General features: G+C 35.0%; 1 protein-coding gene across 6 annotated transcripts; it reads right to left on the bottom strand.

Moving 5' to 3' along the window:
- Positions 1–3,007: 3,007 nt before the first annotated feature.
- On the bottom strand, positions 3,008–19,063 carry LOC121885146 (proteinase-activated receptor 2-like). Of its 6 annotated transcripts, XM_042394326.1 has the most exons (13): positions 18,760–19,063; positions 16,999–17,013; positions 15,873–15,887; positions 14,757–14,771; positions 13,637–13,651; positions 12,437–12,463; positions 11,795–11,818; positions 10,601–10,627; positions 9,421–9,435; positions 8,679–8,693; positions 7,938–7,952; positions 6,084–6,182; positions 3,008–4,594 (listed from the first exon to the last, which is right to left on the bottom strand). In XM_042394326.1, the coding sequence occupies exons 1-13, from the start codon at positions 18,830–18,832 to the stop codon at positions 3,579–3,581; spliced, it is 1,371 nt and encodes a 456-aa protein (XP_042250260.1). In that variant the 5' UTR covers positions 18,833–19,063; the 3' UTR covers positions 3,008–3,578. The 6 variants fall into 6 exon arrangements, with proteins under 6 accessions (XP_042250260.1, XP_042250261.1, XP_042250262.1 ...); XM_042394327.1 differs by lacking the exon at positions 16,999–17,013; XM_042394328.1 differs by lacking the exon at positions 14,757–14,771.
- Positions 19,064–20,016: the final 953 nt, after the last annotated feature.

The following is a 20,016-nucleotide window of genomic DNA, read 5'->3' on the forward strand; positions in this document are numbered from 1 at the left end:
TTTTCACTGTGAAACATATGTGCAATAAAATAATCTTTTCAGTAAATATATATATAATGACCACAACAAAATAGGACACACATCATGCTTAGTTTTAACAGAAAATAAGTTTATTAACACAAATTAACCAAATTAGACCAAATCAAACAAAATTAACTAAGCATTCACAATATGGAGTGTGGAAATCAGTGGAGTCATTGATGTGTGATGTGCATGAATATAAAGTGTGTATGTGAGTGTTTTAAGATGCAAGAACGTAAACTTTATTTATTTATTTTTATTTATTTATTTGCACAGTAAAAGCAAAACAACATAAAACAACACAACAAAAGAGAAGAAATAAATTGTGCAGGTGAGATTTAGAAAACCCCTAGAGGCTTATGGGAATAATCTCACCTCATTACACATTATAAACAGATACAAAAGTCATGTGATCTACAAAAATAAACAAACAAGCAACCAAAGAGTCAAAAGCAAACATAAAATAACCAAACTACAGAAACAGAACTAAACCAAACCAAGTAGCTGAAGGGGAGAACAGAGAGCCGCAACCAGCAGCAGCCGTAAGCAGTCAGAGAAGAATGTGAGACTGAGCTGTGCTGCAGCCTGGACTTAAATAACCTGGGAACCCTGTGGGCCCTCAGCTGTTGCAAGCTGCCCTCATGAACACCTCCAGAGGGAGCAGACAGGTAAATCACAAGGCCAAACAAAATGTGACACCCACCCCATCCTCTCCCTTAAGACGTTGTCCCATCGTGATCACAGCAACCAAAGCAAAACAAAACAATCTTCAAAACAACAACAACAACCCCAGCAGAATAATATGTTTGGCCAACAGCTGGAGGACCAGCAGAGAGAGCAGACAGGTAAATCACAAGGCCAAGAAAAGGTGACACCTGGGGTGTTTCCTGTATATATGTATACAGGAAATACAAAACATTGACAAAATAGTAAGTCCTTGTATTTATTTGCATATTCTCTTGCAGCTTATAAAGTGTCTCAACAGCTATTGGATGGATTGCAATGAAATTTGGTAGCTGTTACCCCAAGGATGAAATGTAATAACGTTTTTGAACCCTTCCACTAGTCTTTCATGTAGTGCCATCATCAGGTCAAAATTTATTTCTCGTTCATGACCAATGTTCTTTGTGTTTAGTGCTAATTTAGTAGTATGTTAGTAGCATATTAGCATTGTCATTGTGAGCATTTAGTTCAAAGCACTGCTGTCCTGACTTGTTCTGTTAAAATGTAACTTTTCTAGGATGTTCAATATTGCACCAACAGTTTCACAGTTTCCTCAGTAAAAGTGTGACCTCTGGTCCTCTCGGGGCCGTAGCAAAGATTTTATAAATACTGAGGTCATGACTCAAAATTTCAAATCTCCTGCCGCTTAATGTGTTTGATGTGATGCTGGAATTGAATATCTCACTTTATTTATTAATATGCCGATTATTTTCTCAATTGATCAATGTTTATTTTTTTTATACATCAGAAAATTGTGAAAAACATCCATCAAAATTTCCTACAAATGGTTAATTTTAAGATGTGAGAAGCTGGAACCATCAAAGTATTGGCGTTTATACTTAAAAATGACTGCAACAATTGATTATCAAAATAGCTACCTGTTAATTTTCTGTTGATTGAATAATCAATTAATTGAGCTATAGTTTCAGCTCTACTTTCAACATTTCATTACAGAACATGCTTAGTATGGCGCAATATATGTAAAAAGAAAAAACCCAAAAATATAAAAGAAACAAACAAACAACAAAAAAAGAAAACTCAGTATTCTGGATTCATTAGATTAATTGGATTAACATAAATTGAGATGACAAATGCACTTCATCAGACTAAATATCTCTGGTTTGTACAAAATTTGCCACGTCCACTTTATCTTTTTGTGCAACTATTGATATGTGACATTACAGCGAAATTCAAGTTCATGTCAATCCCTCTAATTTCCTGTTGACTTCAAAACCGACCTTATCACATAAGATGATCAGTTAAATCTTAAATAACAGCTCTGAAGCAATCTAGTAAGGAAGGTAAATATGCAACTGAGTGATGTGACCACGTCTTTCGACTCCTCTAATAATCTGAACTGCTGCATTCTGGACAAGCAGGAGTTGTGACTTTGGGTTGAGTCTAAACACAAGACAAGCTTATAAAAGTATAAAATATGTAAAAACTGGTTCAATTTGTAAAGATTATTTTTACTTTGGAGAAAGTTTTATTTTTCTTACTTTTGTTAAGTCCCAAACAGGAAGCACAAACTCCAACTGCACGTTTAATATGTTGAAAACTGCAGTTGCCTTTTATTACGTGCTTTGTGAAATCTACAGTAACAGTTAAAGTAAAGTTCTTCAACATGATATAAGGCAGTAAATGGGAAATAATATTGAGTGGCATGTTTTTAGTGACCTAGGTAACTTGCCATAGTAGGGAAATTGTGGAGAGGGTTAAAAAGGAGAGGAGAAGAAGAGTTTTTTTGGGGGAAAAGTCAATTGTATTATTGGTTGCATATGCTAACATGTTGTGTGTAAACTGAGAACAGTGACAAATAAAGTTCCATAAAAGTTTACCTTCACCTCCCGTGGTATTCTGTGCAGCAGTGTAACAGAGGAGGAGTGAAAAAGAGCTGAGTGACGATCATTAACTGAAGTGAACAAGTACGGTGTTAAAATGCCATTTCAAAAGAAAAGAAGAAAAAACAAAGACGGGTGGATGATGTGTGTTTTCACAAAATGACAACAAATTAATTGATATTTTTACAGTTGGACAAAGAAAGAGATATTTCTGACATTATGGCAGGCCCTGGGAGGTATGAAAAATCCTCTACACACAGAATAAATAATTGGGATGAAATTTTGTCTTTGAGAGGAATTTTGGATGAACACAACCCTGGATTGTGAGCAAAGGTTAAAATATCAGGATTATTTTGAAAAGGAGAAATACCTGGATTGATCTTTCCCATGTCGACCCGTCCACAGAGTCAGGAAACCGCTAGTTAGACAATTACTTTTATTGACAAACTAAAATGTAGATATACAAGCAAAAATTATTACTTTAAAAAACACAGAAAAACTTTTATCCTACATTATAAAACCTGCTAAATTTTGCCCATTTTAGGTTTGGGTCTCAATTCTGGCACATCAAACATTGACAGAAAATTCATCAAATTACAACATGGAATAAAAGATTAGACCCATTAAAACTGAATAAAGGCGATCATTCATATCCTGCTGAAATCAAGCAAAGTGCATCAAGCAAAGTGCATAAAACAAGTGTGTTGTAAAAGATATAAAGACAATTAAATGTATTAAAACAATATAAGCAGTAATTTAGACAGCTCAAAGCTCTGAAACAGGAGGTCATTGCCAAAGATGACTCCTAAATTTCCTTACATGTAATGAACCAAACTTGAGGTGGAAGGCGTCACAGTAGAATAAGAAAAAAAAGGTAACACTTTATTTTATTTTAATATACAATAAAGAGACCTGTAAATTAAGTGTTACCAAAATCTCTATCTGAAGGGAGATAATGATCAGGCATAAAACAGCTTAATAATGATTAATCCACTAGCATTCAGTACTCTGTGTGTTATCTGAGTTAAGCATAGTGTGTTGCTCTTGTGAGTTTTTCGGAGCCCTGAAGGAAACCTTCATCCTCTTCACTGTTCTCTCGCTCCTGCAGAGGAACGTGTTCTTCACATGATCCCTGAAATTCTTGGAGATAAAGTAGTAAACAAAAGGGTCGATGCAGCTGTTGAGACTAGCCAGACACAGGGTGGTGATATAAAATCTGTACAGGTGGTTGTCAGCCCCGCCCAACAAGAGGATATAGTGTACCAGCAGCATGATGTTACTGGGGGTAAAGCACACTAAAAACATAACCAACACCGTGATCATCAAGACCACAGCCTTCCGTCGCTTCTTGGTGATGGCAGCATCTGTCATGCTGTTCCTGAGAGCTTTGAGCATGAGGATGTAGGATATGATACACACAATAGTGGGAACAACAAATCCCAGAGTTCCCATTGTCAGGAAGTAGCCAGCTGCTATTTTCACCTGACTTTCCCTGGTGACATCATGGCAGGTAAGGATTTTTGGATTGAAGTTTGTTATTCTGACCTGTTGGTCATACAGGTAGAGAGGGATGGTGATAAGCCAGACCACCACCCAGACTGTGACGGAGACGGCAACGGGTATACGGTTGTCCCTCTGCTGCTCGGACAGTGGGTGGACCACCGCCCAATAACGCTGGACACTTATGCAGGTGATAAAGGCGATGGAGCAGTACATGTTGCTGTAGAAAAACGCCACCAGCACTTTGCACAGCCCTTCTCCGTAGATCCAGTTGTTCCCGTTGAAGTGGTATGATATCTTCAGGGGGACCCAAATGACAAAGAGCAAATCAGCCAGAGCCAGGTTTGCCATGTAGATTGACGACGGGCGCTTTTTCTTGGTCCTGAAGAGGAATACCCATATTGCCATGGCGTTGGTGGGCAGCCCCACAGCAAACACAATGATGTAGATGATTGGGAGGAAGATAGTTGTAAGATGACTGCTCAGGAATTCTTTGTCTTTGGATCTGACTAAAGGCAATCAAGACCAAAACATCAAACAAACAGGGCCTATATTCAACGTATGTTAATGTAGAAGTACTTTTTGGCTGGACGAGCCACAGACCAGCCGTGTAACCGCGGTTATCTGTAAGTGAGTGAGTGTCTGAGTAATGAAGTTTCACCACTGGTTGGCCGGCAGAGTGATGAGGTTTCACCATTGGCCGTTGCTCTTTTAAAATGAATCAGCGTGAGATGATGGAAACAGAGAACAGCAGCGCGGCGCAGACTGACTGTGTTTCCTCTGCGATGCGTTTGGATTTTATAACTGAACTAATACCAGGACGCAAACTTTTTATTTCTCTGATGTTTTCACATCACAAACTATGAACAACAGCAGTTAAATACGAGTCTTGAAGGTAAAACATGCGACTCATGGAGCTGTTATATCAGATTACTATGGGGTGACTGCATTGCAGGTGCGCTTGATTTGACTGCAATTGTGGTAACTGGGCAGAGATGAGCTTCCTGAATTTGCACGCAAAACGCTGTCAAAATTTTCATTCATAATTTCCAGTGCAGCCTCCATGATCATCGACTGGGAAAGAGGCAGAAAAAAGGCACATAGAGTCATGACGGAGGTTGACGCGTAGTTAAAGCGCCCCAAATAATAATCACTCTGACAAAACATTCAATGCAGAGTGAGAAACGAGAATCTGCAGAGTGAAACATATGAAACATCCCAAGATATGAGTGGAAAGTATTGTTCTTGCAACCGCATTTATACCCTTTTTCACTCAAACGTACCGTAACCATGTCATGTGATACGCTACTTCAGCACACTTTACCAGCAAATATTACTGGGACCACTACAGAAAATTGCAAATGAACATTTAATATCCAGGAATGCACATTACAGACACTACCACTGACCATGCCTGTATGCATGTATGTAGGATTGTCCTTTGCATAACTTGAGAACTGTTCATTGTACCTGGCAGGTGGAAAAATTTCAACAAAATTTCATATTATATGTTTCGTACATAAATAACTATATACATACACCCTAAAAGCCATACATGGATACCACATGCTAGTGTATATGGCAATAATTCAAAATAGTTCTGACCTGATTATCATGTAGTAATTTTTTCCTCCTATAGTTTATTTGTGTGTAGTTGGTGAAGTTAGACATATTTCTTTTTTTATTTTCTTTTTGGTGGTGAAACTACTGCAATTTCCCAGAACTTGGGTATCCAGGTTCGTGAAATTGAGAAAATAAACTTATGTCACTTTTTGTGCAAAGAGTACATCATTTCCATTCGAACTTTCTGATCATTTCATGTAAATTTTGAATAAGATGTTGACTTTGGTGCTGCTACAAACATGAATAGATCAGATAGTGAAAAATGAGTTTGAGGTAAAGAGAGGCTGAGGTTAAGGTATAGTACATGGTAAAGCACAGTTGATGGAATTACAACTAAATGTTATATATTAGGAGAATTTATTTGTAGTCACTCACCTGTAATATTTAGTAGCGGTGGACCATTGCTCAGTGCTTCACTGTCTCGGGAGTTGCCATCCACCCCACCTAGGCTCTCTAAACCAGGGGCGCCTTCTTCTGTTGTGAAGTGACAATATTAAAACATGTGAAAAGCAGAAGTATGCAGGTTTATATGCAGGAACAAACTATAATTTGACTACATCTGAAACTCAAATGTGAGTTGCACTCTGTTCCTTTCAGCTGTTAGCATTTTGATCTGTTTCCTACTTGTAATAATAGTTCTCTGAGCTTGAGTCAGCAGCATTACAACAAAATACATTTTACATATAATTTTATCATATATTTTGATCAAAGTAATTCTCATCCAGCCTATAGCTTGAGAACTGTTCATTCGATCTACTTCGTACCTGGCAGGTGGATTGCTGGGAATCAAGGAAGTGTAATGTCGATGTGTGAAGTTGTTTGAATGAGTGGTTCTTGAGAAATATATAAAAATACCCCATAAACAGTGTTGATTGACTTTTTCCACCCGTCGAGTCAACGAACGGAAAAACACACAGCGGTATCAGAGGCTCGTTATATTGATGAATGTACAAACAAGATGCACAAATAGCATAAGTAGGTTAGATGTTTTATAAAGTACACTTCAGACTGCCAGAAGTGTACATATTACACTAGACAGAGCAAATGAAGTCTCAGTTTACCAGCAATGGTAAAACTGTGACCTATTCAACTTTAATGAAAAGTTCTTTTGGCCTGCTTGTGAAAACTATATAATAATCTCACATTTCATTCCATAAAACCAGAAGCACCAAATAATCCCTTCCAGACAATATCATGCTCAAACTGCCTCCTTACTATCACTACCAGTAACCTACTTGTTCCTGTGAAGGAGAAAGCTGCTAATATCAGCTCTTATGAAATGTGACTGTTCAAAATACTAACTTGAAAATAGATTTTGGGTTTAAATTCTCCGCGCTACCTTTGTTTGATTGAGGGATTGCCAAAAGAAAAGCACATGTAGACATCATTACAACTAAATCCTGTGATCCTTGAACTTCATAATTCACATCATCCAAACTAAACATTCAAAACACATCAACATGATAAGAAATACTGATCAAGACTTTTTTTGGCCCAGCACAGGGAAGATGCAATGAGATATTCTTTTGTTAATAATTCTATTCTAATTCTATTGCTATTGTTAATTGTAATGTTTCTTCTTTCCTACAGTATATCTTGACAAAGAGGCTGGAAAGAGGATGAACAGAGCAAAACACCACATCAGTTCAAAAAAATCAGAAATCTGACTTTGTGCATAACTTGCTTTACAGGCACTTTAGACAAATTAGACATGAAGCAAAAAACATGAACATGTTTCATTATCATGAATGGATACAGAATGAAGCAATATTACTAAATATATATAACTAATATAACTACATAGAAAGTAAACATTATGTAGCTACTGTACCCTCACTGGGACCATCCCATCATATGAACTTTAATTAACTGGTTAAAATAGGACAGAAAGAAATTGGGAAAATTCCAAGAAATAAATTAAGATTAAAAAAGATCAGTTTTAAGTTACTGAAATTGAGAAAACACACTTATGTCACTTTTTGTGCAAAGAGTACATCATTTCCATTTGAATTCTGTGTTCATTTCATGTAATTTTGGATAAGATATTGGCTTTGGTGCTGCTACGAACATGAATATATCAGTCAGTGAAAAGTGAGTTTGAGGTAAAGGGAGGCTGAGGTGAAGGTACAGTACATGGTAAAGCACAGCTGATGGTAGAAGTAGACTTTGTAAACATTAGAATTATAACTGAGTGTTATATGTTAGTAGAATTTATTTGTAGTTACTCACGTAATAGCACTGTAACTGGAATAACAAAAGACAAAGAGATTTACAAACACGTAATAAAGGAGTGTATACTACTACTGTGTAGAATTACATAAATATACACACATTACAAACAAGGATTTTGTAGGTTCTTTGATTTGTTTTATTAAAGCATCCATTTCCATCTAAACTGGTTGTAGCTTTGTGGCAATATCAGCAGAGGAGTAAGAAGTACAGGACAGGAGATGTGGTTCACACCAATCAAAAAAGCATATTGTATGTTTTTTCCCCTCTTTTTTCAATTTGAATCAATACAGAATAAAGCAAAATAACTAAATATAATGTGCAGGAACATTATGTTCTGTACCCTCACTGGGACCATCCCATCATATGAACTTTAATTAACTGGTTAAAATAGGACAGAAAGATATTGGGAAAATTCCAAGAAATAAATTAAGATTAAAAAAGATCAGTTTTAAGTTAGTGAAATTGAGAAAACACCCTTATGCCACTTTTTGTGCAAAGAGTACATCATTTCCATTTGAATTCTGTGTTCATTTCATGTAATTTTGGATGAGATATTGGCTTTGGTGCTGCTACGAACATGAATATATCAGTCAGTGAAAAGTGAGTTTGAGGTAAAGGGAGGCTGAGGTGAAGGTATAGTACATGGTAAAGCACAGCTGATGGTAGAAGTAGACTTTGTAAACATTAGAATTATAACTGAGTGTTATATGTTAGTAGAATTTATTTGTAGTTACTCACATAATTGCACTGTAACTGGAATAACAAAAGACAAAGAGATTTACAAACATGTAATAAAGGAGTGTATACTACTACTGTGTAGAATTACATAAATATACACACATTACAAACAGGGATTTTGTAGGTTCTTTGATTTGTTTTATTAAAGCATCCATTTCCATCTAAACTGGTTGTAGCTTTGTGGCAATATCAGCGGAGGGGTAAGAAGTACAGGACAGGAGATGTGGTTCACACCAATCAAAAAAGCATATTGTATGTTTTTTCCCCTCTTTTTTCAATTTGAATCAATACAGAATAAAGCAAAAATAACTAAATATAATGTGCAGGAACATTATGTTCTGTACCCTCACTGGGACCATCCCATCATATGAACTTTAATTAACTTGTTAAAATAGGACAGAAAGATATTGGGAAAATTCCAAGAAATAAATTAAGATTAAAAAAGATCAGTGTTAAGTTACTGAAATTGAGAAAACACCCTTATGCCGCTTTTTGTGCAAAGAGTACATCATTTCCATTTGAATTCTGTGTTCATTTCATGTAATTTTGGATAAGATGTTGGCTTTGGTGCTGCTACGAACATGAATATATCAGTCAGTGAAAAGTGAGTTTGATGTAAAGGGAGGCTGAGGTGAAGGTATAGTACATGGTAAAGCACAGCTGATGGTAGAAGTAGACATTGTAAACATTAGAATAACAACTGAATGTTATATATTAGGAGAATTTATTTGCAGTCACTCACCTAGTTCATATTCACCTGGAATAACAAAAGACAAAGAAATTTACACACATGTAATAAAGGAGTGTATACTACTGCTATGTAGAATTACATAAATATACACACATTACAAACAGGGACTTTGCAGGTTCTTTGTTTTGTTTTATTGAAGCATCCATTTCCATCTAAACTGGCTGTAACTTTGCAGCGATATCAGCAGAGGTGTAAGAGGTACAGGACAGGAGATGTGATTTACACCAAATAAACAAGCATACTGTATGTTTTTTTCCCTCTATTTTTCAATTTCAATCAATACAGAATAAAGCAATATAACTAAATATAATGTGCAGGAACATTATGTACTGTACCCTCACTGGGACCATCCCATAATTTGAACTTTAATTGACTGGTTAAAATAGGACAAAAATAAATTGGGAAAATTCCAAGAAATAAATTAAGATTATAAAAGATCAGTTTCTTTTCTTTGCACTATATGAACATCACACTACTTCATGCATTGGCACTAAATGTTACGAGTGAATGAAAATAGTTATTGCAAATTAGTTGGACAAATGTAGGGCTTAAATAGTGAATAATATTTGGACAGAGGTTGATTGTGGTGGGAGAGGTTTGAGTTTCATGCTGCTTAGAAAACATTTTCTTTTCATACAAAATTGCACATTACATGTTTCTTGTATAAAATAACTATATATATACACCCTAAAAGGCAGATGTTAATACCATGTTAGCGTATATGGCAATAATTCAATATAGTTCTGATCTGTGTATCATGTAGTATTTTTTTCCTCTTATACTTTATTTGTGTGCAGTTGGTGGAGTTAGACATGTTTTTTTTGTTTTTTTTAAAATTTATTTGGTGTTAGTACTTTTACAATTTCCCAGAAATTGGGTATCCAGATTAGTGAAATTGAGAAAATAAACGTATGCCACTTTTTGTGCAAAGAGTACATCATTTCCATTTGAATTTTCTGATCATTTCATGTAAATTTGGATAAGATGTGGGCTTTGGTGCTGCTACAAACATGAATAGATCAGATAGTGAAAAGTGAGTTTGAGGTAAAGGGAGGCTGAGGTGAAGGTATAGTACATGGTAAAGCACAGCTGATGGTAGAAGTAGATATAGTAAACATTAGAATTACAGCTGAATGTTATATATTAGGAGAATTTATTTTTAGTCACTCACGTGGATGACCGTCTCCTGGACCTTGACCTAGAATAACAAAAGACAAAGAAATTTACACACATGTAATAAAGGAGTGTATACTACTGCTATGTAGAATTACATAAATATACACACATTACAAACAGGGACTTTGCAGGTTCTTTGTTTTGTTTTATTGAAGCATCCATTTCCATCTAAACTGGCTGTAACTTTGCAGCGATATCAGCAGAGGTGTAAGAGGTACAGGACAGGAGATGTGATTTACACCAAATAAACAAGCATACTGTATGTTTTTTTCCCTCTATTTTTCAATTTCAATCAATACAGAATAAAGCAATATAACTAAATATAATGTGCAGGAACATTATGTACTGTACCCTCACTGGGACCATCCCATAATTTGAACTTTAATTGACTGGTTAAAATAGGACAAAAATAAATTGGGAAAATTCCAAGAAATAAATTAAGATTATAAAAGATCAGTTTCTTTTCTTTGCACTATATGAACATCACACTACTTCATGCATTGGCACTAAATGTTACGAGTGAATGAAAATAGTTATTGCAAATTAGTTGGACAAATGTAGGGCTTAAATAGTGAATAATATTTGGACAGAGGTTGATTGTGGTGGGAGAGGTTTGAGTTTCATTCTGCTTAGAAAACATTTTCTTTTCATACAAAATTGCACATTACATGTTTCTTGTATAAAATAACTATATATATATACACCCTAAAAGGCAGATGTGAATACCATGTTAGCGTATATGGCAATAATTCAATATAGTTCTGATCTGTGTATCATGTAGTATTTTTTTCCTCTTATACTTTATTTGTGTGCAGTTGGTGGAGTTAGACATATTTTTTTTGTTTTTTTTTAAATTTATTTGGTGTTAGTACTTTTACAATTTCCCAGAAATTGGGTATCCAGATTAGTGAAATTGAGAAAATAAACGTATGCCACTTTTTGTGCAAAGAGTACATCATTTCCATTTGAATTTTCTGATCATTTCATGTAAATTTGGATAAGATGTGGGCTTTGGTGCTGCTACAAACATGAATAGATCAGATAGTGAAAAGTGAGTTTGAGGTAAAGGGAGGCTGAGGTGAAGGTATAGTACATGGTAAAGCACAGCTGATGGTAGAAGTAGACATTGTAAACATTAGAATTACAACTTAATGTTATATATAAAGAGAATTTATTTTCAGTCACTCACTTGGTGGAAATGGTGGAGGTGTACCTGGAATAACAAAAGAGATTTACACACATGTAATAAAGGAGTGTATACTACTACTATGCAGAATAACATAAATATACACACATTACAAACAGGGATTTTGTAGGTTCTTTGTTTTGTTTTATTAAAGCATCCATTTCCATCTAAACTGGTTGTAACTTTGCGGCAATATCAGCGGAGGTGCAAGAGGTAAAGGACAGAGGATGTGGTTCACGCCAAATAAAAAAGCACAGTGTAGGTTTTTTTCCCCACAATTTTTCCACTAAAATGAAAACAGATTGAAGCAATATAACTAAATGTAAACTACTGCAATTTCCCAGAACTCGGGTATCCAAATTAGTGAAATTGAGAAAACACACTTATGCCACTTTTTGTGCAAAGAGTATATAATTTCCAGTTGAATTCTGTGTTCATTTCATCTAATTTTGGATAAGATGTTGGCTTTGGTGCTGCTACGAACATGAAGAGATCAGACAGTGGAAAGTGAGTTTGAGGTAAAGGGAGGCTGAGGTGAAGGTATAGTACATGGTAAAGCACAGCTGATGGTAGAAGTAGACATTGTAAACATTAGAATTACAGCTGAATGTTATATATTAGGAGAATTTATTTTTAGTCACTCACGTGGATGACCGTCTCCTGGACCTTGACCTAGAATAACAAAAGACAAAGAAATTTACACACATGTAATAAAGGAGTGTATACTACTGCTATGTAGAATTACATAAATATACACACATTACAAACAGGGACTTTGCAGGTTCTTTGTTTTGTTTTATTGAAGCATCCATTTCCATCTAAACTGGCTGTAACTTTGCAGCGATATCAGCAGAGGTGTAAGAGGTACAGGACAGGAGATGTGATTTACACCAAATAAACAAGCATACTGTACGTTTTTTTTAACTTTACTTTTCCATTTGAATGAATACAGAATAAAACAATATAACTAAATATAATGAGCAGAAACATTATGTACTGTATCCTCACTGGGATCATCCCATAATCTGAACTTTAATTAACTGGTTAAAGCAGGACAGAAAGAAATTGGCAAAATTCCAAGAAATTAATTAAGATTAAAAAAAAAGATCAGTTTCTTTTCTTTGCACTATATGAACATCACACTGCTTCATGCATTGGCACTGAATGTTACAAATGAATGAAAATACTTATTGCAAATTAGTTGCATAAATGTAGGGCTTAAATAGTGAATAATATTTGGCAAGAGGTTGATTGTGGTGGGAGAGGTTTGAGTTTCATTCTGCTTAGAAAACATTTTCTTTTCATACAAAATTACACATTACATGTTTCGTATATAAAATAACTATATATATATATACCCTAAAAGGCAGATGTGAATACCACATGTTAGTGTATACTATGGCAATAATTCAATATAGTTCTGATCTGTTTATCACGTAGTATTTTTTTCCTCCTCTAATTTATTTGTGTGCAGTTGGTGGAGTTAGACATGTTTTTTTTTCTTTTTTTCTTTTTTTGGTGTTAGAACTTCTGCAATATCCCAGAACTTGGGTATCCAGGTTGGTGAAATTGAGAAAATAAAGTTATGGCACTTTTTGTGCAAAGAGTACATCAGTTTCATTTGAATTTTGTTTTCATTTTATTTGAATTTGGATAATATGTTGGCTTTGGTGCTGTTACAAACATGAAGAGGTCAGACAGTGAAAAGTGAGTTTGAGGTAAAGGAAGGCTGAGGTGAAGGTATAGTACATGGCAAAGCACAGCTGATGGTAGAAGCAGACATTGTAAACATTAGAATTATAACTGAACACTATATATTAGGAGAATTTATTTGCAGTAACTTACCCTCTTCATATTCACCTGGAGTAACAAAAGACAAAGACATTTACACACACATAATAAAGGAGTGTATACCACTACTGTAAAGAATTACATAAATATACACACATTACAAACAGGGACTTTGCAGGTTCTTTGTTTTGTTTTATTGAAGCATCCATTTCCATCTAAACTGGCTGTAACTTTGCAGCGATATCAGCAGAGGTGTAAGAGGTACAGGAGTACAGGAATAAATACAAAATAAAGCAATATAATTAAATATAATGAGCAGAAACATTATGTACTATATCCTTACTGGGACCATCCCATAATCTGAACTTTAATTAACTGGTTAAAAAGGGACACAAAGAAATTGGGAAAATTCCACAAAATAAATTAAGATTATAAAAGATCAGTTTCTTTTCTTTGCACTATATGAACATCACACTACTTCATGCATTTGCACTGAATGTTACAAGTGAATGAAAATAGTTATTGCAAATTAGTTGCATAAATGTAGGGCTTAAATAGTGAATAACATTTGGCAAGAGGTTGATTGTGGTGGGAGAGGTTTGAGTTTCATTCTGCTTAGAAAACATTTTCTTTTCATACAAAATTACACATTACATGTTTCTTATATAAAATAACTATATATGTACACCCTAAAAGGCAGATGTGAATACCACATCTTAGTGTATACTATGGCAATAATTCAATATAGTTCTGATCTGAATATCACATAATATTTTTTCCTCCTATAATTTATTTGTGTGTAGTTGGTGGAGTTAGACATGTTTTTTTTTTTCTTTTTTTCTTTTTTTGGTGTTCGAACTTCTACAATTTCCCAGAACTTGGGTATCCAGGTTGGTGAAATTGAGAAAATAAAGTTATGGCACTTTTTGTGCAAAGAGTACATCAGTGTCATTTGAATTTTGTTTTCATTTTAGGTGAATTTGGATAAGATGTTGGCTTTGGTGCTGCTACGAACATGAAGAGATGAGACTGAAAAGTGAGCTCGAGGTAAAGGAAGGCTTAGGTGAAGGTATAGTACATGGTAAAGCACAGCTGATGGTAGAAGTAGACATTGTAAACATTAGAATTACAACTGAATGTTATATATCAGGAGAATTTATTTGCATTCACTCACCTAGTTCATATTCACCTGGAAAAACAAAAGACAAAGAGATTTACAAACACGTAATAAAGGAGTGTATACTACTGCTATGTAGAATTACATAAATATACACACATTACAAACAGGGACTTTGCAGGTTCTTTGTTTTGTTTTATTGAAGCATCCATTTCCATCTAAACTGGCTGTAACTTTGCGGCGATATCAGCAGAGGTGTAAGAGGTACAGGAGTACAGGAATAAATACAAAATAAAGCAATATAATTAAATATAATGAGCAGAAACATTATGTACCATATCATCACTTGGACCATCCCATAATCTAAACTTTAATGAACTGGTTAAAATAGGACAAAAATAAATTGGGAAAATTCCAAGAAATAAATTAAGATTATAAAAGATCAGTTTCTTTTCTTTGCACTATATGAACATCACACTACTTCATGCATTGGCACTGAATGTTACAAGTGAATGAAAATAGTTATTGCAAATTAGTTGCATAAATGTAGGGCTTAAATAGTGAATAATATTTGGCAAGAGGTTGATTGTGGTGGGAGAGGGTTGAGTTTCATTCTGCTTAGAAAATATTTTCTTTTCAAACAAAATTGCACATTATTTTTTTCATAAACAAATAACTATATATATACACCCTTAAAGGCAGATGTGAATACCACGTTAGTGTATACTATGGCAATAATTCAATATAGTTCTGATCTGATTATCACATAATATTTTTTCCTCCTCTAATTTATTTGTGTGCAGTTGGTAGAGTTAGACATGTTTTTTTTTTCTTTTCTTCTTTTTTTGGTGTTCGAACTTCTACAATTTCCCAGAACTTGGGTATCCAGGTTAATGAAATTGAGAAAATAAAGTTATGGCACTTTTTGTGCAAAGAGTACATCAGTGTCATTTGAATTTTGTTTTCATTTTATGTGAATTTGGATAATATGTTGGCTTTGGTGCTGCTACGAACATGAAGAGATGAGACTGAAAAGTGAGCTCGAGGTAAAGGAAGGCTGAGGTGAAGGTATAGTACATGATAAAGCACAGCTGATGGTAGAAGTAGACATTGTAAACATTAGAATTACAACTGAATGTTATATATCAGGAGAATTTATTTGCATTCACTCACCTAGTTCATATTCACCTGGAAAAACAAAAGACAAAGAGATTTACAAACACGTGATAAAGGAGTGTATACCACTACTATGCAGAATTACATAAATATACACACATTACAAACAGGGACTTTGCAGGTTCTTTGTTTTGTTTTATTGAAGCATCCATTTCCATCTAAACTGGCTGTAACTTTGCGGCGATATCAGCAGAGGTGTAAGAGGTACAGGAGTACAGGAATAAATACAAAATAAAGCAATATAATTAAAAATAATGAGCAGAAACATTATGTACTGTATCCTTACTGGGATCATCCCATAATTTGAACTTTAATTATCTGGTTAAAGAAGGACAGAAAGAAATTGGGAAAATTCCAAGAAATAAATTACGATGATAAAAGATCAGTTTCTTTTCTTTGCACTATATGAACATCACACTGCTTCATGCATTGGCACTGAATGTTACAAGTGAATGAAAATAGTTATTGCAAATTAGTTGCATAAATGTAGGGCTTAAATAGTGAATAATATTTGGCAAGAGGTTGATTGTGGTGGGAAAGGTTTGAGTTTCATTCTGCTTAGAAAATATTTTCTTTTCATACAAAATTACACATTACATGTTTCGTATATAAAATAACTATTTATATATACACCCTAAAAGGCAGATGTGAATACCACGTTAGTGTATACTATGGCAATAATTCAATATAATTCTGATCTGTTTATCACGTAGTATTTTTTTCCTCCTCTAATTTATTTGTGTGCAGTTGGTGGAGTTAGACATGTTTTTTTTTTTTTCTTTTTTTCTTTTTTTGGTGTTAGAACTTCTGCAAATTTCCCAGAACTTGGGTATCCAGGTTGGTGAAATTGAGAAAATGAAGTTAAGGCACTTTTTGTGCAAAGAGTACATCAGTTTCATTTGAATTTTGTTTTCATTTTATTTGAATTTGGATAATATGTTGGCTTTGGTGCTGCTACGAACATGAAGAGGTCAGACAGTGAAAAGTGAGTTTGAGGTAAAGGGAGGCTGAGGTGAAGGTATAGTACATGGTAAAGCACAGCTGATGGTAGAAGCAGACATTGTAAACATTAGAATTATAACTGAACACTATATATTAGGAGAATTTATTTGCAGTAACTTACCCTCTTCATATTCACCTGGAGTGACAAAAGACAAAGACATTTACACACACATAATAAAGGAATGTATACCACTACTGTGTAGAATTACATAAATATACACACATTACAAACAGGGACTTTGCAGGTTCTTTGTTTTGTTTTATTGAAGCATCCATTTCCATCTAAACTGGTTGTAACTTTGCGGCGATATCAGCAGAGGTGTAAGAGGTACAGGAGTACAGGAATAAATACAAAATAAAGCAATATAATTAAATATAATGAGCAGAAACATTATGTACTGTATCCTTACTGGGATCATCCCATAATTTGAACTTTAATTATCTGGTTAAAGAAGGACAGAAAGAAATTGGGAAAATTCCAAGAAATAAATTAAGATAAAAAGAGATCAGTTTCTTTTCTTTGCACTATATGAACATCACACTACTTCATGCATTGGCACTGAATCTTACAAGTGAATGAAAATAGTTATTGCAAATTAGTTGTGTAAATGTAGGGCTTAAATAGTGAATAATATTTGGCAAGAGGTTGATTGTGGTGGGAGAGGTTTGAGTTTCATACTGCTTAGCAAACATTTTATTTTCAAACAAAATTGCGCATTACATTTTGTCATAAAAAAAATGTACACAACCACCCTGAATGCGTTTCGTGAATACGTGTATATGGCAATAATTCAATATAGTTCTGACCTGTGTGTGTAGTTGGTGGAATTAGACGTGTTGTTTTTTTGTATTACAATTACTACAATTTCTCAGAACTTGGGAGTGAAATTGAAAAAAAATAAACAAACTTTTGCTTCTTTTTCTGCAAAGAGTACATCATTTCCATTCGAATTTTCTGATCATTTCATATAAATTTGGATAAGATGTTGACTTTGGTGCTGCTACGAATATGAATAGATCAGACAGTGAAACGTGAGCTCGAAGTAAAGGGAGGCTGCTAGTAAATGAAAATTGCAGATAGAGTAAAAGACACAGTTTGTGTGTCTTTAGTCAACAGAGGTGCGCACACAGAGCTCTCCAACATAACAAATCAACTTTCATGTATTTGCTTCTTTTTCTTCTCTAGTATGTCGCATCTATAACATAATCTACTGAAATGTCCGTAAGAAAAGGTTACAGTTTGAGACTGAATTGTACATTAATATCGCTCATGTGTCACTGAATGTAATCCAGGATGTTGCAAAAACATCAGTAATGATGTTTTTTCCCCACAGTTGGCTGTGCGTCAGGTTCTTTCCTTTTTACTTTATTAAATACCTGCAGTATCACACAGCAGCTGACACGATACATTAGTGATGTGCGCATTCACGCACCTGGCACAGCAGCAGTAACTTCATTAACAGGATCGGCAAGGATCTAACGGTAAATAATGTTCTGTGTTCTGCTACCCATCTACACCATTGACTGTATATAAAGAGGTCAGCTGTTACACACAGATTCCAGGTTTATACGGTAGGATTGTTTGTAATAAAGCATATACATGAACATACAATATCTGTGTCCGCGACCCCAGAAAATATATGAATGGAACCGTGTGCGAGTCCGAGGTCTCCCCGCACTTCTGAAATGAATCCGGCGCCCTTGACACTGACTATCTCTGTAACAAATTGTCCACAATTTCACACGTTGACCATACATGGTCCAGCCATATAGTCTACTGGGTTATGACCAAGTCTTTTTGGATTTTAAATCTACCTGAGCTGAATGTTTTCATGACAGCATAAAACATTAGTGATGGAAAAAAAACAAAGCAATATCTTACCTGACTGACAAAGACAAGTCTGGACGCAACACAAAAGGAGAAACAGGTGAGACCATCGAGTCTTTAAAGTCATGGCTGCAAGAGCGGGTTAAAATAATATGTAACGTAATGTCCGATGGTGTTACTGCTTCACTGTTTGAAGTGCCATCCCCTCTTCAAATAGATGATTTGGACACTAGTTGATGTGACTGAGTCAGCTGACCGCATCTAACCAACCGAGACACAGCTCGGGTTGATTTCGGTAATATGATAATAATCTCACTCATGAGTTCATCTTCCTTCCGTCATTGATAACTAGAACACGCATTTCTCTTCATCTGCACTACAGGAACATTATGTGGAAAGTCATGCATTCAAACTATTACTTCACTAAAAGGACATGAGTATTAATGCCGTAAAAATACTCCTTATGAACATGGCCGGAATTACCTCCGACATGGTCCCAGGGCAAAGGTTTGTTTTTGGCCCCCAGAACATATGGGAGTAGAACTCTAGCACTGAAATTATTAGTTGATTAATTGATTTGCTGATATGACTGACAATTAATTGCCAGTAATATTCATAATTGATTAATTGTTTAAGTCATTTTTTAATCAAAAATGCCAAAAATTCTCTGGTACCAGCTTCTTATATGTGAATATTTGCTAGTTTTCTTATATATTATACATATTCATATATATATTGTAATGATTTCTGCCTTCAGACAACCGAAACCCCCTGATGTGGATAAGGCACCGGCAGACGGCTTTCCTCTACCTCTGACACAGGTATCAAACGGGTTCCCAAAATCTACACGCGAGACCATCCTAGCCTTGCTTAGGGAACCAGATTTCAGCCTGTCTTCTATAATCACCAGCTGTCATTGAACAGCTCTAAACGGGCCTATTTAGTAAGGAATGCCTGACAGCTGGGTTGCAACGAAGTGTATTGGTGCAAATAGGTGTTGGAGGTTTGAAAGTACTCCAAGGTGGCCTTCTAATAGGTCATCACTGGAGGAGGCCCACTCTGACGGTCGAGGGCATTGCCCGGTTTTATGGGGCAATGTCGATGCCCTGGCCCTAACAGTTTAGCCAGTTAAACACCTATAATAAACCTGTCAACCTGATTATGTACTGAAATTATACCTCTATCACATGAGCAGCAGGTTGATCTCAATCATTAAATCTAAATCTTTCAGATTCTATTAATTAATATATATTGCAAGTTCATCCTTAGTAAATTTCATTATAAATTTGTAATCCAAATAAATTTAAATCT

This window comes from Thunnus maccoyii, chromosome 19, assembly GCF_910596095.1.
Source record: "Thunnus maccoyii chromosome 19, fThuMac1.1, whole genome shotgun sequence".
Taxonomy (NCBI): domain Eukaryota; kingdom Metazoa; phylum Chordata; class Actinopteri; order Scombriformes; family Scombridae; genus Thunnus; species Thunnus maccoyii.